This window comes from Mus caroli, unplaced genomic scaffold, assembly GCF_978045245.1.
Source record: "Mus caroli unplaced genomic scaffold, Mus_caroli_1 scaffold_8, whole genome shotgun sequence".
NCBI lineage: Eukaryota > Metazoa > Chordata > Mammalia > Rodentia > Muridae > Mus > Mus caroli.
Genome location: NW_028227263.1, coordinates 111,467,587 through 111,489,830, shown reverse-complemented (window position 1 = coordinate 111,489,830; position 22,244 = coordinate 111,467,587). Strand labels below are relative to the sequence as shown.

Here is a 22,244-nt window from a genome sequence, read left to right as displayed (position 1 = left end):
GGGAGGGAGGGAGGAGCAGGGCTGGAGAGATGGCTCAGTAAATACCACTCTGTAGATAACTGATGTGGACACAACTGCCTATAGCTTCAGCCCCAGGAGGTGCAACCCCTTTTTCTGCCCTCACCAGCATGAATGTGCACACACACACTCACATACACATACACCCTGATACATGTAAATTTAAAAAAAAATGGGCCTGGGGTGAGGTGAGACAGGATTTCTCATGTAACCCCAGAAGTTCTGGAATTCACTCTGCAGACTAGGCTGGCCTCAGACTCACTGAGATCAGCCTTCCTCTGCCTCTCAAGAGCTGGGATTAAAGACCTGTGCCACCAACACCTGGCTAATAAATTTTAATAAAACTTAAATCAAAACTTCTAAAGAAAACAAATAAATGTGAGTGGCACAGTCCTGTGATCTCAGCACTTGTGTGGCAGAGGCAGTAGGACTGAGGGTTCAAAACCACCCTGGGCTACACTGAGAATTTAAGGCAATCCTGGGCTACATGAGACCTTTAAAAGGTGGGTGGGGCAAAAGGAACAACTCCCCAAGTCATAGTGAATAAGGTCCGTACACACTTTTATACGCTGTTTGCAATCATGACACGCCTGCGAGGGTTCCCCATCAGTGGGAAACCACAACTCCCCACTTGAGTAAGATTAGGTTAAACAGAACAAGTCCAGTCCCCTCCATCACACCTACCTTGAACAGGCATCTCTCCTAGCAACTCCCCCCGCTTGGAGGCATTGAGTTGATGCCTACTGTGCGTCCCCACATCCTGCCCTGCTTTCCCAGATGACTCCGATAACACCTGAAGTACGTGAGCATTCTCGGCTGTTGCGGCGACTACAGGTCTGAAATAATGCACCGGTCGGTAGTCTCTGGGCAACTGAGGGGGCGGGTAAATCTTAACAAGAAACAGACAAAATAAAAGTCAGGAAATCCAGGCTACAAGATCACACAGACTTAAGAAAGAAAACCATGATTTTAGTGTCCTGAGATAGGCCCAGCCTCGGCTCACTTTCGAGGTGGACAGCACTGAGATCACCTGGCCCTGAGGGAAACCAGAACTACTGTCCCAACAGCCTCACATGGCAAACAACACCACTGCTAATATGTATGTTTCCCACGATGAGAGCACTAAATATAAGACATAGCACCATGTTCTGCCCCTCATGCAGACCCAGCCCACTGTACGAACAAATAGTTACAGCTGTTTGTTCAAGACTTTAAAAAAAAAAATAACGAACTTGAAATTAGGTAGTTTTTGTTCTGCCTGAATATATACCTACAGGCCAGAAGAGGGCACCAGATCCCATTACAGATGGTTGGGAGCCACCATGGTGGTCGCTGGGATTTGAACTCAGGACCTCTGGAAGAGCAGTCAGCGCTCTTACCCACTGAGCTATCTCTCCGGCCCAAAACTAAGTAGTTTTAAATTCAAAACTCTTTGTTCAGGCTATGCTTCACTTCCAAAGTGAAACATCCGACCTTCATTTTTTTAAATATATTTTTATCTTGTTAATGAATATGTCTGTTGTGTAAGTGAATGTGCACATGTGTGGAGGTGCCTGCAGAGGCCAGATGAGGACATGAACCCTTTGAGGCTGGAGTTACAGGTATTTCTGTACTGGGATCCAAACCACTCCTCAATATTAAGCAGTCAGTGCTCTTAACCACTGAGCCATTTCTCCAGCTCCTGCCCCGACTTTTTTTTTTTTTTAAAGAATTATTTATTTTGTGTATGTGAGTATGCTGTAGCTGTCAGACACACCAGAAGAGGGCACCAGATCCCATTACAGATGGTTGGGAGCTACCATGGTGGTCGCTGGGAATTGAACTCAGGACCTCTGGAAGAGCAGTCAGTGCTTTTAACTGCTGAGTCATCTCTCTAGCCCGCCAACTTACTTCTTTTTTTTATTTTTATTTTTTATTAGATATTTTCTTCATTTACATTTCAAATGCTATCCCAAAAGTCCCCTATACCGCCCCCCTTCCCCCCGCACCCTGCTCCCCTACCCACCCACTCCCACTTCTTGGCCCTGGCATTCCCCTGTCCTGGGGCATATAAAGTTTGCAAGACCAAGGGGCCTCTCTTCCCAGTGATGGCCAACTAGGCCATCTTCTGATACATATGCAGCTAGAGACACGAGTTCTGGGGGTACTGGTTAGTTCATATTGTTGTTCCATCTATAGGGTTGCAGACCCCTTCAGCTCTCCAACTTACTTCTTAATCCAAAGTATTTTTTAATTCGGACCCTAGGTAGAGCTGAGGCTCAGTTACAATATTTGCAGAATAGTCACAAGACCCTGGGATTAAACGGCAGCAACGACATTCAACAACAAAAAGAAGAACAAAGATAGGCTAGGCTGTAGCTCAGTGGTAAAGTGTGTGCCTAGCATACATGAGGTCTTAGATCAAACTCAGCATGAGGGAGTGGGGGGAGAGAAAGGCTGACAACATGGAAACTTAGACCTATCTGTGAAATTTCTGGATTTATGGCTCTGAAGATATTAATGACAGCAGAACAGAGAAGTTAAAAGGAAAGTGGGGTTTTTGTTGTTTGCTTAGGGGGTGATGGACCTCGAACATACTGAATGCAGTCTCTGTTACTGAGCTATATCTCAGCCTAAGCATTAGACTTCCTTTGGAAACAGAATTACACTGGGCAGCTCTGGCTGCCCTGAAACTCAGCTCTGGAGACCAGGCTGGCTTCACACTCAGGGAATCCGCCTGGCTCCACCTCCTGAGTGCTGGCATTAAAGGCTGCACCATGCACCTACTGAAGGGTCCCCTTGCTCTGAGTGTAACAAGCATAGATTAACCATTGCTTGTGCATAGGCTTCTAGAATTAGAAGTTTCCTGAAAGTGGGAACCAAGTCAACCCTGAACATCGGGTGAAGCACTCAGTCCCAGGTGCACACTGGCCTGAGACCTTTCCACCACATCCATGTCTGTATCCTGTTGTTACTGGCAGAATTAGGAGGTCCAAATTCCCTGGACACAGTGGAATTATTCTGTCAGGAAACCATCTTTGCGTTTACTTGCAAACGGTAAGCAAGCATTTTCCCCTGAGCAGTATTCCCAAAACATCAAGTTAGTCTAAAAGTAAGAGCACTGCCCTCTAACAAGCTGCAAGGGTTTGGGGTTCTGTGTGGTGCTGGGAATTTAACTACTAGGCCACATTACTGGCCTCTTCCAATGGAAATGTCTTTTTTTTTAAAAAAAAATGTGTATGGGCGTCTTGCCTGTATGTACATCTATGCACTACCACATGTATATCTGTTAGCAGAAGAAGCCAACAGGGGGTGTTGGATCCCCTGCAACTGGAGTTAGAGACAGTTGTGAGCTGCCTTGTGGGTGCTGGGAATCAAACCTGGGTCTCTGGAAGAACAATCAGTTCTCTTAACTGCTCAGCCATCTCTCCAGCTCTCCCCACCTTCTGTATTCTAAGACAGACTCTTTCCCTGGCATGGACCTTGTCAAGGAGATTCTACTGCTGGCTGGTGAGCCTCCGGAACCTTCCACACACTGGATGACAATTACAGCCACTGCAGCGGCTTTTTTGACATGGGTTTGGGAATTGAATTCATGTCTTGAGTACTTTGCTGGCTGGGCTATGTGAAGCCCCCTCCCCCTTATTGAAAAAGGATCTTAGTCAGATTCTTAGGCTGCCTTAAAATATGATTCTCCTGCCTCCGTTTCCCAAGTGCTAGGATTATGGACCTGTCCTATAACACCCAGTTTTCTTCTAAAAAAAAAAAAAAATGAGTATTCATAGAGAAATACCAGATTAGTTAATGATATTATAAATATTAAAGAACATATAAATATTAAAATAAACACTATAAACACCAAACAAGCAATATAATTTTAATGGAAAGGTTGTCTTACTTTCTTTGAAGATAAAGGTTTAGAAGCCAAGGAAAATCCTTCCAAAATTTTGCCAACATATCGAAGATCTCTCTCGGGTTCTACAAAATGACATCACTGATTAATTCCAGAAGCTGAGGTGAGTAAGGGAGGCAAGAGGCTTCTTATTTTCCAGAGCATAAACAGCGCCCTGGGTAAGGTCACTGGGGAGGAGCATTTGGGGACCGAATGGCATTCAAACTCTCACCCCTTTGTTGACACAGTGAGGTTCAGCCCAAACTGCCCTCCACTGCCCAGCCGCCCAGACAGTTCAGACTTGGCCTCCCTAGACAAGCACCCAGCACTGTCTTCCAAGCAAGGACCTCAGCAAGACAGCCTCTGTCTGCACAGGCCACCGCCATGATGCGTCACCTCGTCAGGACTCTGACTGGAACATCTAAAAACTTGATCTAAAATGGCCCCATAAAGCTGTCCTCTCCCTCCCCTCCAGTGGCTATTATTTGGAGTGAAAGTTCTCAAGAAAAGCCAGCTAGAGTGTCAAAAGAAAGATCCCAACTGCAAGGGTCAGTTCTTCCGCAGTGCCCCAGGGTGGCTGTGTCCCAGTTTCCTTAGCAACAGCCCAAATAAGGCTCCTAGGCAACACAATCAGGTCAGCTGTGAGCTCACAGGGACAAACTGTTATGGCAAACAAAAACATTAACAGTAGATAGGTAAGCCCGCAAACTAAGGAAACTGAGTGAGCAACGCCCTCTGACTTGACCAGGGGATGGCTCTCTGGCTGCAGACGCAAGCCTGTGACAGAGGCCCTTCGATTCGCAGGAGGACTTTCTACGGAGTGGGTACACAGAGGATTCATTCCAGCCTCAGTAACTGCTGGAAGGAAAAAAAAATCTAAAAGTCAGTTGCAGAGATTGGTGAAACGACACGTTCACTCAGTCCGAAGAAAATATGTGCAGTGAGTGTGTGCAAATTAAAAAAGAGACAAAAATATCCCAAACTCATCAGCAGAACAGAGGCACTATTCTCAGGAAAGGAGAAAGATTTGTCTCGGAAAGAAAGCAGACTAGAGTATATGTAAACTACCAACTACTGTAAGGTGTTAATAATTTAGCTAACTTAAATATTGGTTACTGATATAATTAAGATAACTATTGTTAATTTCATTCTTCCATTAGTGTCTACAGTATGCTCAATTAGTAATTAGTACTTTATATTATTATATAATTATCATGCAACATATTGTCAATGGTATCGATACATTAGGTATATAACATATACAATAACATTTCTAATTTATTACATGTGAAATTGTATATGGTTTGGGCCTTGGGGGGTACTGTGACAGAAGCGAGGGCACTGTGCTGACTGACTGTATTAGACAGTCCCGATTCTCCACCTGTAGTCGCCTGCACCGTTTCTAGAAATCAAGACTGCAATAGCGGTTTAACCAAAGGACCTGAATCACCACAGAGTCTGTCTGGAAATTTAAGTTATGTTGAAAGACGCCAATATTTATAATAATCACATCTGTAATTCTAGCACCTGGGAGGTAGGGGCCGACAAAGCACAACTTTGAGACTAGCCTGGGCTCTACAGTTAAACCTTAACTCCAAGAAAAGGAAAAAGGTGAGGTGAACAACCATGTTTGATTGCACACAAGAGCCTATTGAGGCCTCAGGGGTAGGAGGCAGGTTAGCCGAGTTCTGTTGTGCTACAGTCTGTTGGCACTGTCACCTGTCCCCAAACCTGGTCTTCTGGCCTGCTGTTTACATTGGCTCAATCTTCCAGTTCCCTGAGCTCTGAGTCCCCACTGCTGTCTGAGCACGGCGTGGCACCAGGCCACAGTCGTCCCCTCCTGGCCCCAAGCCTCTCTAGCTCCCTAGTACATCCCATCTTCACTTCTGCCTTAAACCCTATTTCTTTCTTAGGTCCTATACACTGCAAGGCAGGCCTCAAACTCACAGCAATCCCCCTGCCTCAGCTTTCCAAGTGCTAGAATTATAAGAACAAGCCATTATATCAGTTTATATTGTTTCTTGCCCTGCATATTTTTTGGTTATCTCTTTTTGATGTTTATAGGTATTTTGCCTAAATGTATGTATATGTACCGTGTGTATGCCTGAGGCCTATAAAGGCCAGAGGGAGCATGAGATGCCCTGGAACTGAAGTTACAGATGGTTGTGAGCCACCATGTGGGTTCTGGGAACCAAACCCAGGTCCTTGCAAGAGCATCCAGTGGCCCTAACCACTGAACTATTTCTCAGCCCCACATCCTACATCATGGATAACCCTCTCCTCTACAGAGTCTGGCACTCCAATACCAGAGCCTGTGCCCCCTTCTTCCCAAGACCCTGACAACAAGTCCTACCATCTGGGCTGCCAAGAAGTACCTTTCTGATTTTTGTATTGTTTGGGAGCTGTCCAGCCATAGAGGCCATCTCCAGGCTCCTCGTCCTTCAGCACAGTGTCATACTTGGATAGAGTTTCTGTGGCATAGATGTCATCATCTTCCTCTTCCAGGGCACCTACACCAAAAGCCTGCAAAACACAAGGTTTCAAATAGAGCTCCCAGGCTGGAGGGCCCGTCTGCATTGCAGGGCTAAGCTGTACTAAGTACCCAGCAGACACAAATGCTCTTGCAGATCACTGAGAGGGAAGCAAGGGGGAACCCTAGGTTAGAGAGTCAGGTCTACTGAAAGCAGTGACCAGAGGCAAACGCCACACGGTAGCTCAGGCACAATCCTCCCCAGTCCCGGCAGCACTGAACAGACAGAGGGAGGCCTCTGAAGAGAAAACAGCAGACACATCTGTCAGTTTCTGGTCATCAGGGCCAAGGTCTGAACTCTTGGGGGAAACAGCCTGCGGTAGTTGAATTTTTCTTGGGAGAATAGGAAAAGCATGCAAAGAAAGAACAAAACAAGCCGGGCGTGATGGCGCACGCCTTTAATCCCAGCACTCGGAAGGCAGAGGCAGGCGTATTTCTGAGTTCAAGGCCAGCCTGGTCTACAAAGTGAGTGCCAGGACAGCCAGAGCTATACAGAGAAACCCTGTCTCGAAAAACCAAAAAAAAAAAAAAAAAAGAAAAGAAAGAAAGAACAAAACAAAGTAATCTGGCTGGAGAGATGGCTCAGTGGGTAAGAGCACTGACTGCTCTTCCAGAGGTCCTGAGTTCAATTCCCAGCAACCCCATGATGGCTCCCAACCATCTACAGTGGGATCTGATGCCCTCTTCTGGTGTGTCTGAAGACAGCTATAAGTGTACTCATATATATAAATATATTTAAAAATCGTTAAGAAAAAAAACAAAGTAACCTATTTATTTATTTATTTATTTATTTATTTATTTTGAGATAAAAATCTCACTATGTCACTCTGTCCTGCACTTGCTCTGATGTAGTCCAGGCTGGCCTGGAATTCACAGAGGTCCATCTGCCTCTGCCTCCTGAGTACAGAAATTAAAGGAATGCACCACCACGCTGGCCCACTTTCTTTTTAAGAACCCGTGAGTTGTTTGAGAAGATAGGCAACATGAAGCTCCTATGGGACAAAACCTCCAAGTCAAAATGACCCAGGTGCTCCTGACTCAGGGCATGCAGTAGCGAGGAGAGGCTTAGCCCAGAGCGATGCAGCTTTATCAATCTGCTGGGCCATCTTGCAGCCCCCAACTGCAATTAGACCAAATCAAAGTATTAGAAAGGTGCTTTTCTGCTCAGCCCCGCCAGGATGGGAAAACAGGTCTCCAGCTGGGAACATGAGTTTCTACCAAGGACACCACAGGCTCTTGGGCACCATTGTTAGAGTTAGGGTGGCAAGCATCACAGGTGTCCCCAAAGGACCTTCAGAGAAACACAATCTGGGACTGAGCATACGTCTCTGTGAAAGAGCACCTGCCTACTGTATGCAAGGCCCTGAGTCTGTCTGTCTGTCTCTCTCTGTTTCTGCCTCTGTCTCTCTCTTTCAGTGCTGGGGGTGGAACCCAGAGCCTTGCATATACTAGACAAGCCCCCCAAACTGAAAGAGAAAGTAACAGGGACAAAGACAGAGAGCCAGAAAGAGAGGAGGAGAAAGAGAGAACTGGGCGAGGTTCTTGGGGAGGCAGGACTGGACTTCAAAGCCCTCGTTGAGCAAACAAAGTACCTATTATGGACTGATCTACCATGGGAAGTATACTTATTTCTCAGTGTTTCTGCTTTTACAACACAGAAACTTTTACCTGGCCAGAAATGCCCAGTTTTCTTCCTTTACTCAGTCCAACATCTCCAAGAAGATGGCTGGTCCCCTCAGATGCGCCACCAAAAAGATTCAGGTGTTCTCCTGGCATTCCAAACAATGCTTGGTGGGGGTCCAGGCCCTTGTAGGCCAACCCATGTACATTATCTTTAGGTGTAAAATCCACAGGCATGACGTCTTTAGGAGCAAAAGTCACATTGTCAGGCAGGTAGTCATCATCTTCATCCTATTGCAAATGTTTGAGGAGGAATTAAGGTGAGTCACTATCAGGTGTCAAGTCCTCTCAGACTTCAGTGATTAATTCCAAACAAAACAGTTGCCAGGCTTGTACTTCTGCTGCCATCAATGACCAGATCCCATCCCTGGGAAAAAAAACGATACTAACAAAAGCAATGTCAGGTGAGACTAGAAACCAGTGCTTCTCCACCTTCTTAAAGCTTCAACCCGACCCTTTAATACAGCTCCTCACACTGGAGTGACCCCAACTACAAGATTATTTTGTGGTTAAATACTATTAATACTAATGAAAACTACTTCAGGACTCTACTGTTGTAAACTGGAATCTAACTATCTGATATGCAACCCCTATGAAAAGGTTGTTCAACCCCCAGAGGGGTCACAACCCGCAGGTTAAGAACCACTGCTCTAAGCAGAGGCTGGAGAGATGGTCCAGCTATTACGAGCATTCGCTGCTTTTGCAGAGGACCAGAGTTCAGTTCCCAGCACCCACCTCAGGCAGCTCGAACCTGCCTTGAACTCTATAGTTCCAGGGTATCTGGTGTCTTTTTCTGTCCTCAGTAGGCAGCTCCACACACAGAGAGACTAACTAGCAGGTACACACCTTTTTTAAAAAAGAATCTAAAGGGCTGGTGAGATGGCTCAGTGGGTAAGAGCACCCGACTGCTCTTCTGAAGGTCCAGAGTTCAAATCCCAGCAACCACATGGTGGCTCACAACCATCCGTCACGAGATCTGACTCCATCTTCTGGAGTGACTGAAGACAGCTACAGTGTACTTACATGAAAGAAAGAAAGAAAGAAAGAAAGAAAGAAAGAAAGAAAGAAAGAAAGAAAGAAAGAAAGAAAGAATAAATCTAAAGCCGGGTGTGGTGGCACACACCTTTAATCCCAACACTTGGGAGGCAGAGGCAGGTGAATTCCAGGACAGCCAGGGCCATACAGAGAAACCCTGTCTCGAAAAAACAAAATAAATAAATAAATAAATAAATAAATAAATAAAAAGGAATCTAGCTGGGCAGTAGTGGTACATGACTTTAATCCCAGCACTCAGGAAAGTAGAGCAGGCAGATTTCTGTGAGTTAGAGGCCAGTCTAGTCTATAAAGCAAATTCCAAGACAGCCAGGACTATACTATTACACCCCCCCCCCCACACACACACACACACATCTGCCTGGAAAACAAAACAAAACAAAAAAAAAAAAAAAAGGAAAAAGAAAGAAAAGACTATGAAACAAAGGCAAGAGTGTGTGTGGCTCAAAGGTACAGCAAACACTTAGCATGCAAGGCCCTAGTTTTAAACCCCACCACAAAAAAATAAATAAGAACAGGCAGAGCATGGTAGGACACAACTTTTTCTTTTCTTCTTTTAGATTTATTTATTTTATGTATATGAGTGCTTTATCTGCATGTACAGCTGCATGCCATAAGATCTCAGTATCGATGGTTGTGAGCCACCATGTGGATGCTGGGAACTGAACTCAGGACCTCTGGAAGAACAGACAGTGCTCTCAACCTCTGAGCCATCTCACCAGCACCCTACCCCCACCCCAGCCCCAGGCAGCGAGTGACTTTAATCCCAGCATTTGGGAGGCTGAGGCAGGAGGATCTCTGTGAGCACAAGTCCAGCCTGGTCTACACAATGAGTTCCAGATCAGCCAGGGCTGCATAGTGAGACCTTGTCTCCCTCAATCAGCCAGTTAACCAATGAATAAGAACAGAGCTGGGGTAACTATGGTGCCAGCAAGTCATCAACTGTATCAGCTGACATGGTAACAACAGCTTTAGAGGATGGTTGTTCCAGGACAGTGGAGCCTAAGAGATTCCTAAAGATGCTCATGACCTTTCTATTGGTTTATTTATCTGTTTGCTTGGCTATGTTGTCTGCTTAGGTTTTTTGTTGTTGCATTGTAATTTTATTACATTTATTTATTTATTTATTTATGTGTGTGTAGGAGGTCAAAGAACAACTTGTGGGAGTTGGTTCTCTCCTTATATCTGGGTCCTGGGGATCACACTCGGGTGGTCAGGTTTGGCAGCAAGCACCTTTCCCCACCGAGCCATCCCACTGTTTTCTGAGGCAGAGTCTCACTATGTAGCTCAGGCTAGTCTAGACCCTGAGACTTTTCTTTCTGCTTCAGTCTACCTATTGCTGTATGCCTGGTAGTTTTTAATTTTCTCTCAGCAATAGGGATCAGATCCAAGGTTTAGTATATGCTAGGATCAACCACTGAGCTACATTCCCAGTTTGTGACCCTAAAATTTCACCATCATGAAGGAGCACACTCTACTATAACATACCTCAGACTCTTCAGAGCCTCCAGGCGGCAATGCACAGCCATAGATCTTCACACCAGGATCTAGAAAAGAGATCCCAAAGGGATTAGTCATGAGCGAAGACAAATAAAGACGGAGCCACTGACACTCATCAGGGGCACGTGGCTGCCCTTTTAAAGGTGCTGTACCCTGAGGGTCCTGGGCAGACGACAGGCCCAATCCACCTGTGCTCCAATAATGTACTGCAGGGACCCAAAGGACATTACCCTTGCCTTCAAAGGGTTCACTTCCAGTCTGGGGACAAAAAGCAGAAAATAATAGTCGGGCGTGGTGGCGCAGGCCTTTAATCCCAGCACTTGGGAGGCAGAGGCAGGAGAATTTCTGAGTTCGAGGCCAGCCTGGTCTACAAAGTGAGTTCCAGGACAACCAGGGCTACACAGAGAAAACCTGTCTCAAAACACCCAAACCAAAAAAAGAAAAAAAGAAAGAAAAGAATAATGTTAATCTGGGAGTGTAGTGTTGATCAGTGATAAGGTCCTTGCCTGAGATTTATAAAGCCTATACAATCCTCAGCATAGATAGGTAGGTAGGTAGATAGATAGATAGATAGATAGATAGATAGATAGATGATAGATGGAGGAGGAGGAAATTGTAATGTTGACTGACTCTGTGACTCAGCTAAGGTGTGGTTGTGAAAAGCAAACATCTGCACTCCTGGTAAGAATGTGAACCTGGACAAGCCTTCCAGAGGTTACTGTGCATGACACCGAAAACCTTAAGCTCTGTGCATGCTCCCTGACTCAGCCGTCTAGTTCTAGGAACATGCAGCTTTCCAAAATATGCTGTGGGGCTGGAGAGGTCGGTCGCTCAGTGGCAAAAAGCATCTGTCCCTAATGCAGAGGTCATGTGTTCCATCCCCAGCACCCGCAGAATAGCTCCAAACTGTTCACTGCAGTTCCAGGGCCTCGCCGCTCTCTTCTGGCCTCCCAGGCTCCTGCACATATGTAGTACGCACAGCACTCCAAGTGCTGGGATTAAAGGTATGCATGCTACCATGTTCAAATACTGATAAATCCTTTAAAACAAAAAACAAAAACAAAAAAAAAACAAAAAACCTATGCTGTAATTAAGGGTCATGGCACACAACTATAAGCCCAGCACTCAGGAGGCTAAAGCAGGAGAATCGTGAGTTTGAAGGCAGCCTGAGTTACTTAGAAAGCTCCAGGCAGCCTGAACTGCAAACTTCCACCCTGTCTCACAAAACCAAACTAAACAAACAAACCAGAATGCAGGCTACAGAAGGGGCCTCAGGCGGGCTTACCCGGTTTCTGTCTGCGCGCCTTTCTCTTCACCCGAGGGCCGACTCCTTGCCCTTCCTTCCAACCCATTTTTCTTAACAATTCAAAGCCCACAGACAATCTAGACAGGATATGGAAACGGTGACAGTGAACTTCACTGTTAGTAAACAACTCCTGCTCTAGCCCCTCTGCCTGCCTTGTCTGTACTCATCCTGCATCCATAGAACAATGGATCAGCCTGCAGGCTCGGTGGCACATTCTGCATCTATAGCACAATGGATCAGCCTGCGGGCTCAGGGGACACATCTGAACTAGGGGAGATACACGTCTGCCACTTAAGTCCTTGTCAAGAAAGCCTGTGGCCCAGAGACACCAGGGAATTCTAATCAGGCCACACTCCCAGGAACAGAAGACAAAGTATAGAGAAATCAAAAGTCAGGCATCAGCCATGTGGCTTCATAAGTCTGCCCACTTCATTAGAAAGCGTAACTTCTTTTCTTCTAACTCTTCTCTAAGCAGCTTTCCCTAGCACTCAGGCCTTGGTCTTCCTTACTCTTCCCGGAAGGCTCCCCTCCCTGACCCTGTGTCTGCTCTCCAGACCAGCTGTAAGGGCTTGGATCTTTATGCCCCTATTTTTTCCTCTCCTCTCGTTCTCTAGGCAACTACTGAGATTTATCCCTTGCTTGTGGGAAGGGAATAGTAAACGAATAAAATTGACCTCAAGCTGGGAATGAAGAAAAAGAAAAGGAGAGGGGAAGGAAGGGAAGAAGAGAGAGAAAAAGGGGGGTAGTTTGAAGAGGGGTAATGGGAGAAGAGGGAGAGGGAGGGAAGGAGGGAGGGAAAGGGAGAGTACAGGCAGGACAGGACCCCCAAGGCCTGTGAGGAAGGTGAAGGGAAGCCACCCAGTTCCTAACAGCCTTCCAGTGCAGGGATTCTCTTAGTCTTCCAGTTAGGCAGCACCTTGTAGCTGCAGCTGAGCTAACCCTGAGAAAGATAACCACACATGCACAAAGCGCCCGTGCAGAGAACAGCCCACCCCCCTCACTTTGCTGGTGTGATGAGGTCATCAAGCAGCGTGGCGCCAGGAATAGGGGCTGCAGCAGCGGCCAGCTGCCTGGCCTTCTCCCGGATTCTGTCTTTGGTTTTGGAAGCAAAATCATCCGTGGTAACAATTGCTTTAGGTGCTATCCCGAATTCACTAAGATCCTCCAAAGAAGAAAATTAAACAGAATTAGTTCATTTATACACACACAACAAACGCATTGTACCAACACACACAACAAAGTTTTAAATAGACATCAGTTTCCTGTAAATATGCGAAGCGAAAGAGAGAACTCTGGGTTCTGGAAACGCGGCTCAGTGGTTAAGATCACTGGCTGCTCTTCCAGAGATCCTGGGTTCAATTCCCAGCATCCGTATAGCAGCTCACAACTGTCTATAACTGCAGTCCCATACAATCAGAAGCCTTCTTCTTGTGTGCATACACACATGCAGATAAAACATCCCCAAACACTAAATAAATAATTAAAATGTAAAGAGGGAGAGAGAGAGAGAAAAGTCAGATGTGGTAGCAACTTGTCTGTGATCCTAGCACTAGGGGAGGCTGGGTCAAGAGGGCTAAAAGTTTGGAGCCAGCCTCAGCTGCATGGCAAGACCCAAGGGCTCCTTCTCCTGCTGGTAGCTTACAGCTTGTTCTATTGCACTTGACTGTGCTGATGGGTGAATCCATGCCCAGATTTTAAGGTAGTGGGAGTTTAATTCTAGCTAGCTTACTTCTCTCTCCTAAAACCAAGGGGTGCTTCAGGGTTCCTGTGAAAAGCTACAGGCTCAGCACCATGGATGCTGAGTTAGGGACAACTAGAGATGTCCGAGTTCGTTTGCCTTGACATGACATCCCTGACTTCAGAAACTGTGCCAGTGTCTCTTGCACAGACATCTGAGTGATGGAGAAGCCACCGACAGGCACCCAGGGCACATAGCATCACAGAAGTGAAGTCTCAGACAGGAAGGAAAGCTTACACGGGCTTTCTGGGGCGCGAGAATACACCACAAGCAAGGACACTGCCACTGCCTGACCCACCTCTTCGTCCATAAAATCTTCAGGTCCAAGAGCAGATTTGTCAGCCCTGTTCTGTCTTGAAGATACAAAGGTAGAGGGTGTCCATCCTGGGAGGAAAGACATTTAGAATCTTATAATCCTAGACAGTATTTCATTTGTTGTTTGTTTGCATTTGTTTAAGATGGAGTCTCGTTACAAAGGCCTGGCCAGCCTGGAACTCACTCGGTAGAGCATACCAGGGATGTAGCCCAGTGGCAGAATGTCTGTTTTAGCCTGCAGCGAGGTCCTGGGTTCTATCCCCAGCCTCTATGTAAGAAAACATTCAGTTAATTGGGTGGTGCACGCCTGTGATCCCAGCACCTAGGAGGCGGAGCAGATGAAGCTACAGACTGCTCTACATCGAAAGTTCTGGACTAGCCTGGTCCACATAGTGAGACCCTGACTTGGAAAAAAAAGAAAAAAGAAAGAAAGGGAAAACAATGTGCATTACTTTAATTACAGAATTGATTATACGATATAGTGTGACATTTAAATTTATTTTTCTCCAGGTCATGAGCAAGTAGTTAGCTGGTGTGTGCAGTCCTGTGTCAAATAATTCCTGGGCGGTTCTGATGCTATCCTGGCTCTATAACCTCTATGACCCCCAGCTGCCTCATCTGCAAATCTGCAAAACACCTGTGACCCTTGACCTTCTTAGTCACTGGGTCAGAGGTACAGCCAAGGGTACCTGGGAAGCTGCCTGAGGGTATTCAGGGCAAAGCCAAAACTGAAGGAACTCACTATGTGGCTTTAGCCTCCTGGCTGGAATCTCTCTAGTTTCCGCAAAGTAGGAGAAAGGCTCTTCCCTGTCAGGCTGCACCAACAGTGGTGTAAGTCGAAGCTGGGAGCAACCCAGATGGTCAAGGAATATCTCTCTAGTCTATGGCACATGTACCCAACAGCTTTATTTTTTTTTGGGGGGGGGGGGTTTCCAGACAGGGTTTCTCTGTGTAGCCCTGGCTGTCCTGGAGCTCACTTTGTAGACCAGGCTGGCCTCGAACTCAGAAATCTGCCTGCCTCTGCCTCCCGAGTGCTGGGATTAAAGGCGTGCGCCACCACGCCCGGCTTTTTTTTAATTTTTTTTTTTTTTTTTTTAGCTTTATTTTTTAAAGTCAGGCCTGGAATCTGGTCATGGAGACTCACGTCTGTCATCCCAGCACTCGGGAGTCTGAGGTGGCAGAGTCTAGATTCCCAGGCTGGCCTGACCTCTGGCCCCTGCAGGACCGTGCGTACCTTCCTTTGAGCCGACGGTATTGAAGTAACCAGCCGAGAAACCACCACTAAAGGCTCCGTGGAAGCGCTTGTACCTTCCTTTCTCATCTCTGACAGTCTGGTCTTGAAGAGGAATGGGTTTCTTTGGTCTTTCACCTGGAAAAAGAGTTAGTGTGGAAAAAGAGAGAGGGGTATGATGAGTTAGGAAGAACTTAGGGGAAATGTCATTTCTTTTTCTTTTTTTTCTTTTTTTTTTTTTTTTTTTTTTTTGGTTTTTCAAGACAGGGTTTCTCTGTATAGCCCTGGCTGTCCTGGAACTCAATAGACCAGGCTGGCCTCGAACTCAGAAATCCACCTGCCTCTGCTTCCCAAGTGCTGGGATTAAAGGCCTGCAACACCACACCCGGCTGAAAATGTCATTTCTTGAACCTAATGAATATAACTCCATGGATATCCATTTAATTGCTGTTTCTAGATGTTATTAGCTTATACTTTACAAAATAATATGTTTTGGAAGATTCTGCTAAGAAATATGTTTCAGCAAGAATGTCCAAGCTGGGGATGGGCTCAGTGGATAGAGTGCTTTTACATACATGAGAGCCTAGTTCAGACTCTGAGAACTTAACTGTGGTTTGAATGAGACATGTGCCCCACAGGCTCATGTATTTGAATATCTAGTCCTAGTTGGTGGCACTATTGGGGAGCCTTTAATCCCAGCACTAAAGACAGAGGCAGATGGATCTCAGTGAGTTAGTGTGTGTGTGTGTTAGCCTTGCTGGAGGATGTACATCACTAGGGGCAGGTCTTTAATCTCACCCCACTTCTAGCTTACTCACCCTGTTTGTGTTTGCCCTTGATATGTGACCTCCATGCCAAAGCTTCATGCTTTGGCTGTCTGATTCCATGCCTCCCGCCATTGTGGACTTTCCCTCTAGAACCACGACCCAGAGTACTCTTTTTTCTATACGTTGTTTTCAGTCATAATATTTTATCACAGCAACAGAGGAGTAATGAATACACCTGCATAAAGCCTGAAGCAGTTGCTCATGTATGCAATCACAGCATTCCTCCTGCATGATGGGAGGGAGCCACAAGAGGACCCCTGCAAGTCCACAAGTTGGACAGAGAGCCTGGTGTGCTCAGGAGCCCCAAGCTAAGAATCCCTGTCTCACCGGAGGTCATCCTGTCCACCACACGCATGCCATGAACACTAGTGCTTACACTCACACACACATACATGTACACATATAATACACGTACACAAACATGTATACATCCAAGGTAAAAATGTTCTGCTTCTCCTACTAAATTTCACTACAAAAAACAAATTAGGGTTGGAGAGGTGGCTCAGTGGGTAGTATTTGCTGTGCAGGTCATAGTGCCTTTGGGAAAGCCACAGTGGACATGGCCAGCCCCAGCACTGGGGGAGGCAGAGATGGGGGGAGGCAGAGATGGGGGGAGGGAAATGGAGAGCAGCAGAGGAAGACAGCCAACACTGACCTCCGGGCTCCAGCCAAGTACACACAGACGAGAGCACTTTTAAAACATTATACTGAGCCAGGCAGTGGTGGCGCACGCCTTTAATCCCAGCACTTGGGAGGCAGAGGCAGGCGGATTTCTGAGTTCAAGGCCAGCCTGGTCTACAAAGTGAGTTCCAGGACAGCCAGGACTAAACAGAGAAACCCTGTCTCGAAAAACCAAAAAAAAAAAAAAAAAAAAGAAAACATTATACTGGGGATGGGCAGGATGGCACACACTTTTAATCCCAGCACCTGGGAGGCAGAGGCAGGAGAAGTCTATGAGTTCAAGGCCTGTATGTATATGTGTATACATATATACATACATATGTGTGTGCTTGTGAGCACATCCAAGCCATGGAACATGTGGGGAGGTCAGGACAGCTTTCTTTTTTTATTGTTTTGGTTTTTGAGACAGGCTTTCTCTGTGTAGCCCTGGCTGACCTCCAGCTAACCCTGTAGACCAGGCTGGGCTAGAACTCATAGATCCGCCTGCCTCTGCCTCCCAAGTGCTGGGATTGAAGGTGTGCGCCACCATGTTGAGCAGAGGACAGCTTTTAAAATCCCAGGAATCAAACTCCCATCAGCAGCAAGCCCCTTTACCCACTGATCCCTCTCCTGTCTTCCTTTTCAGCCCTGTCTGAAAAGGAATGGGCTCTTACACTACACAAGCAAAGGCCACTGCACACATTTAGCCTAAGGCAAATAAATGTTCCTTAGGCTTCAAGTTTTAGGTGTTATGACACAAACTGCTGCATACAACTCAAAAGCTCTATATTTACTGTCTGTTTGTTTGCTCATTTGAGTCCAGTCATTACCCTCCTCCTGGTTCGTCCTCCCACAGTTCTTCCCCCTCCCCCCTGTCACCAAAAGGATGTCTTCCCGAGGACAAGTTCTGCATTTATTTAAAATGTGAAAGGGGTCCAGGTTCAATGGCACATACTTTCGATCCACAAATGTTTGGAACAGGAAGCAGGTTTGTGGTCAGTTAAGGGCATGAGGTTGGTCACAGTGCCGCACACTCTCCAACACTAACTCCACCGTTACTAGTGCTGGACCCCAGTCAGCTGAGCCTCTCTCTCCGCCGGTGTTTCCCCAGCTCTCCCTGTGAAAGCATGCCTATAATGTGTGCAGCCTGAAGGTGAAACAGAGGGCTGCGCTAGAGACCCCAACCAGAGGCAAACAGACCAGTAGCTATTTCAAAGTTGTGTGTGCAAATCAGACAACACTTGGGAAGGACTCAGCAGGAGGGACACACAGGACGTGCTTCTAAGTGGCTAGCTAGCTAGCATTGCCACTCCTGCTATTAGTATTTTGTGTCACAAGTGAGGTATTCCCTAAAGGCCAGGTATACCCATGACTTCATTAATTAAATCAGTTATTTTTTAATGAAAATAATTAATTAAAAAGCCAGGCATAGCCAGGCAATGGTGGTGCATGCTTGTAATCCCAGCACTCAGGAGCCAGGGCAGGTGGATCTCTGAATTTGAGGCCAGCCTGGTCTACAGAGTGAGTTCTAAGACAGCCAAAAAAAAAAAAAAAAAAGTCAGGCATAGTGATGCATGCCTGTAATCCCAGCACTTGAGAGACTGACGCAGGAGGATTGCTGTGAGTTTGAGTCCAGCCTGAGCTAATATGAGATCCTATCTCAAAAGCCACTCCCTGCCCCCAATTTTCCCCTGCCAAATAAAAAGAGCTATACTAAGAGGCCAGGTAATCTGAGTTCGAACCCACCTGCGACACAACCTGTTCATTTTGTGATCTTGGGCAAAGGACTTAATCTCTCTAGGGCTTGGCTTCTAAAGCTGTAAAATTAGTGTAATGATAGAACCCACCTTGTTGTGGTAGCAAGGAGAATTAAATGTCACTGAGTACACATCAGAGATGAAGCATTCACCTAGCATGCAGGATGCCCTGGTCTCCACTCTCAGCATCAATAAACAAACTATCCACAAAGCCTTGCTATAGTGAGACTCAGTTAACACAAGCTATGGTGCCTTTTTTAAAGAACTGGTCTCATTCTGCAGGATTTTTACTGTTTGCTTTGTTTTCTTTAAAACCCAAATCAACAATAAAAACAAAACCAGGGTCCAGTGTGCCCAGGATGAACCTGAAGCCTCAAACTTACTCCGAAGCCAAGGATGACCCTGAACATCTGAGCCTTACAGCTTCACCTCTTGAGTATTGAGATGACAGACATGGCCAATGTGGTTCTGGGGATAACTTATGGTTTCAAGCATGCCAAGAAAGCACTCTGTCAAGTGAGTTATAGCCCTGACTCCGATTTTTCCCATTTCTCAAAAACTCAAAAACACACTATCTATTACTTTGTATGCGTCTGGAATGACTCCTGTCTTGGTCAGATTTTTGCAATATTAGCACCGCTGACAGTGTCTTCTGTGTTAATTTTTTGTTGTGGGGAGATGTCCTGGGTGCTGTGGGATGTTTAGCAGCATCTATGCAGGCTTGCTCCCCTCCCCTACCTTGTCCATCCCCTGTAGCTGGGCTAGGTGAGGCCCTGGGCTAAGGTGAGGGAGGGTGCCATTCTTGCAGCCTTCTTGACCTAGAAGGGAAGATAATATCTGCAGACAACTAAGTGAGACTGGTGGCGGCAGGTCATGAGATCTACTGGTGTGGCGAGCCAGGCCCCACAGAGCTCCTGAGCAGATGGTGCCATCTCTAACCAGGTTGCTGGAAAACTCTAGAGAGGAAGTGGTACTTAAGCAGGTACCTACTGTAATCATGGCCACTGACAACAACTAATTCTTCCCTTATCAGGGGCTGATAAGTTGCTCATTTATCATACCTGGATAAGGGTACTTATTAAGTAGCTGCCTGAGGTCCAGAGTTAATAAGCACAGAGCTGAGCCAGATCTCAACTCTATCTCCAAGCCAGAGCTACCACCTACACTGTTCCTTACACATTCCTCAGCTAGAAGTACACAAAAGCCTTGCCTCTGGAAGAGGCTGGTTCTAGATGCTGGTAGAAAAATCTAAGCACAGAGCCCAGCAGGGGAGACCAGTGTGCATGTGTCAGGCCACATAAAGGAACCCAGAATGAGCAGAGTTTTGTTAGCTGCAGGTAAAGACACAATTCCAGCAGAAGTATTAGCTTCTGCCACCAACCAGGAGGTCTACCAGGGCGGTGCTGGACTTGGGGAGAGGGGAATCTTAACACAGAATAATGCATGCTTAGCATGCACAAAGCCCAGACTTAATCCAACAAAATCCCATAATATCAGGTATACTGAGACAGTCCAATTGCACTAGAGGAGCAGGAAGAAGTGTGAGATGGAGCCAGAAGCAAAGGTTGACACTATAAGGCCTTTGGGGACGGTGATACAGGGTCTGTGACATCCTCTGTGTGGAGGGATGTCTAGGTAGGTTTAAGGGTGGTGGTCATAGCAAGAAGAAGAAGAAGAAGAAGAAGAAGAAGAAGAAGAAGAAGAAGAAGAAGAAGAAGAAGAGCCCTAAAATGAATCTGTACAGGAAGGAGGGCAGGAACTGATGATTCTATAATGGAGTGATGGTGTCTAAGGAAGAGTAGGAAAGTACTGTGGACTTCTTCCTTCCCGATCACTGTCACTAAACTCCCCAGCTAATACCTAACCAATAATCCTACTGTCAGGACCAGCAACTTTAATTAAGGTTTAATGAAGTCAAAGGAGCCAGTCCTCCACTCGTGTTTACCTGACCTGACAGCACAACTTCAAAGCAGCAGTAAGAGTGATTATCGGTCTAGTTGTGCTGTAAAATGCAGCCAGAGACTTCAAAGTGTTTGGAGAGTGGTGGATCAGGGGCTATAATACAGCTCAGTGTTAGAGAGTGGGATCAGCACCAGGAAGGCAGAAGGGAGGGAGGAGGGAGGGAGACCAGGAGGGAGGGAAGAGGGGAGACCAGGAGGGAGAGAGGAGGGAGACCAGGAGGGAGAGAGGAGGGAGACCAGGAGGGAGGGGAAAGGGAGACCAGGAGGGAGGGGAAAGGTAGACCAGGAGGGAGAGAGGAGGGAGACCAGGAGGGAGGGAGGAGGGAAATCAGGAGGGAGGGGAAAGGGAGATCAGGAGGGAAGGGGTAGGGAGACCAGGAGGGCGAGAGGAGGGAGACCAGGAGGGAGGGGAAAGGGAAACCAGGAGGGAGGGGGTTGGGAGACCAGGAGGGAGAGAGGAGGGAGGCCAGGAGGGAGGGGGTTGGGAGACCAGGAGGGAGAGAGGAGGGAGGCCAGGAGGGAAGAAAGGGAGAAAGTTCTAAAGTTTCTAACATTGAAGTTACAGAGTATTTCCAGGAAGGCTGGAGAGATAGCTCACCAGTTAAGAGCACTTGCTGCTCTGTCAAAGGACCTAAGCTCAGATCCTAGTAAATAAAGCTCCAAGAAATCTAATGTCCTCTTTTGGAGGCTCTTCCCAAACAAGAACATGCACATGTACAAATAATAAAATAAATCTCTCTAGATCTAAAAGAGAGAAAATCCTACAAATCAATGCCTTTTCCTTTCACCCCAGAGCATAGTTAGACCAGTTTATTTCATTTCTAACTTTTGTTAAAAACCGGAAGGACTGGAGGGTCTGGCAAGATGATGTCTAAGTGGATAAAAGCATTTGTTTCCAGGCTGGCAATCTGAGTTTAAGCAGGAGAGAACTGGCTCCTGAAAGCTGTTGCTGACCCCTGTGCACAAACTGGGCACATGCAGACCCTCTCAAGTAATAGTAATATAATTTAAAACTAGAGAGAATTTGAAAAATCCAGGTCAAACAGCTGATACCTTACCTGCATAGCTCTTCTCAAGGAAACAACTATACCACCAGAAATACAGAAACGATCTGAACGGATGTCCAACATGAATGTTATGCACGACCCTTGACCTCCTCCACTGTCTAACCAGTGTTCACGGCACCTTGCCGCTCCCCTATGGCCTCTTCCGTAGCTTGTGAAGGGTGCTATCCAATAGCATCACACATTTCAGTACTTGCAAACCTTGTGCTTTTGTTCCCTACTAAACCTGGAACTCCTCCAGTCCAAGATCTGTACCATCTGATTCTTTACATTCACGGGGTGTTGTGCTTGTGGATAAAACCAAGGTGATCTCAGTTGTATTGAACAAATAGGCTAGAATTAGGGGCATAGTTATGATGGTCATGTTCCACCCCACAGTCTACTTGGAGAAGAACTCTGCAACTAGGGCTGAGGGGACTTCACACCCGGGGTAATGGGTGTAGAGTGGATATGGACGTAGAATGTTATAGTATTCTGTGTAAAGATTATCCTTTATTATTCCTACGCTGATTTCTCTGTCTCCGTATCTGTAATCTGGACATGGCATTTTAATGCTTATCCTAAGTATCTCCTGTCTCGATGTTGTAGAAACATTGCTCCCATTTGTTCTCTGATTTGTCAATAAAAGCTGCTCTACCAATGGCTGAGCAGCACAGACAGTAGGGTAGTCTTCAGATCCCAGTCAAGGGTTTGGCAGGGAGAGAGAGAGAGAGAGAGAGAGAGAAGGAAGAAG

The 22,244-nt window shown here is 46.4% G+C and overlaps 1 protein-coding gene across 2 annotated transcripts in view; it reads right to left on the bottom strand.

The window, feature by feature from the left end:
* Gpatch1 (G-patch domain containing 1) overlaps positions 1-22,244 on the bottom strand; it is a 45,003-nt gene that overhangs the window by 20,156 nt on the left and 2,603 nt on the right. The window contains exons 2-10 of one of the 2 annotated variants that reach the window (XM_085841880.1): positions 15,246-15,380; positions 13,995-14,080; positions 12,960-13,112; positions 11,938-12,035; positions 10,641-10,699; positions 8,088-8,330; positions 6,265-6,412; positions 3,896-3,975; positions 703-907 (exon numbers count right to left, since the gene is read on the bottom strand). In XM_085841880.1, the coding sequence (XP_085698006.1) occupies positions 703-907; positions 3,896-3,975; positions 6,265-6,412; positions 8,088-8,330; positions 10,641-10,699; positions 11,938-12,035; positions 12,960-13,112; positions 13,995-14,080; positions 15,246-15,380 (1,207 nt within the window). Of the gene's footprint in view, positions 1-702; positions 908-3,895; positions 3,976-6,264; positions 6,413-8,087; positions 8,331-10,640; positions 10,700-11,937; positions 12,036-12,959; positions 13,121-13,994; positions 14,081-15,245; positions 15,381-22,244 lie in introns of both variants that reach the window. The other variant, XM_085841879.1, reaches the window with a different exon arrangement.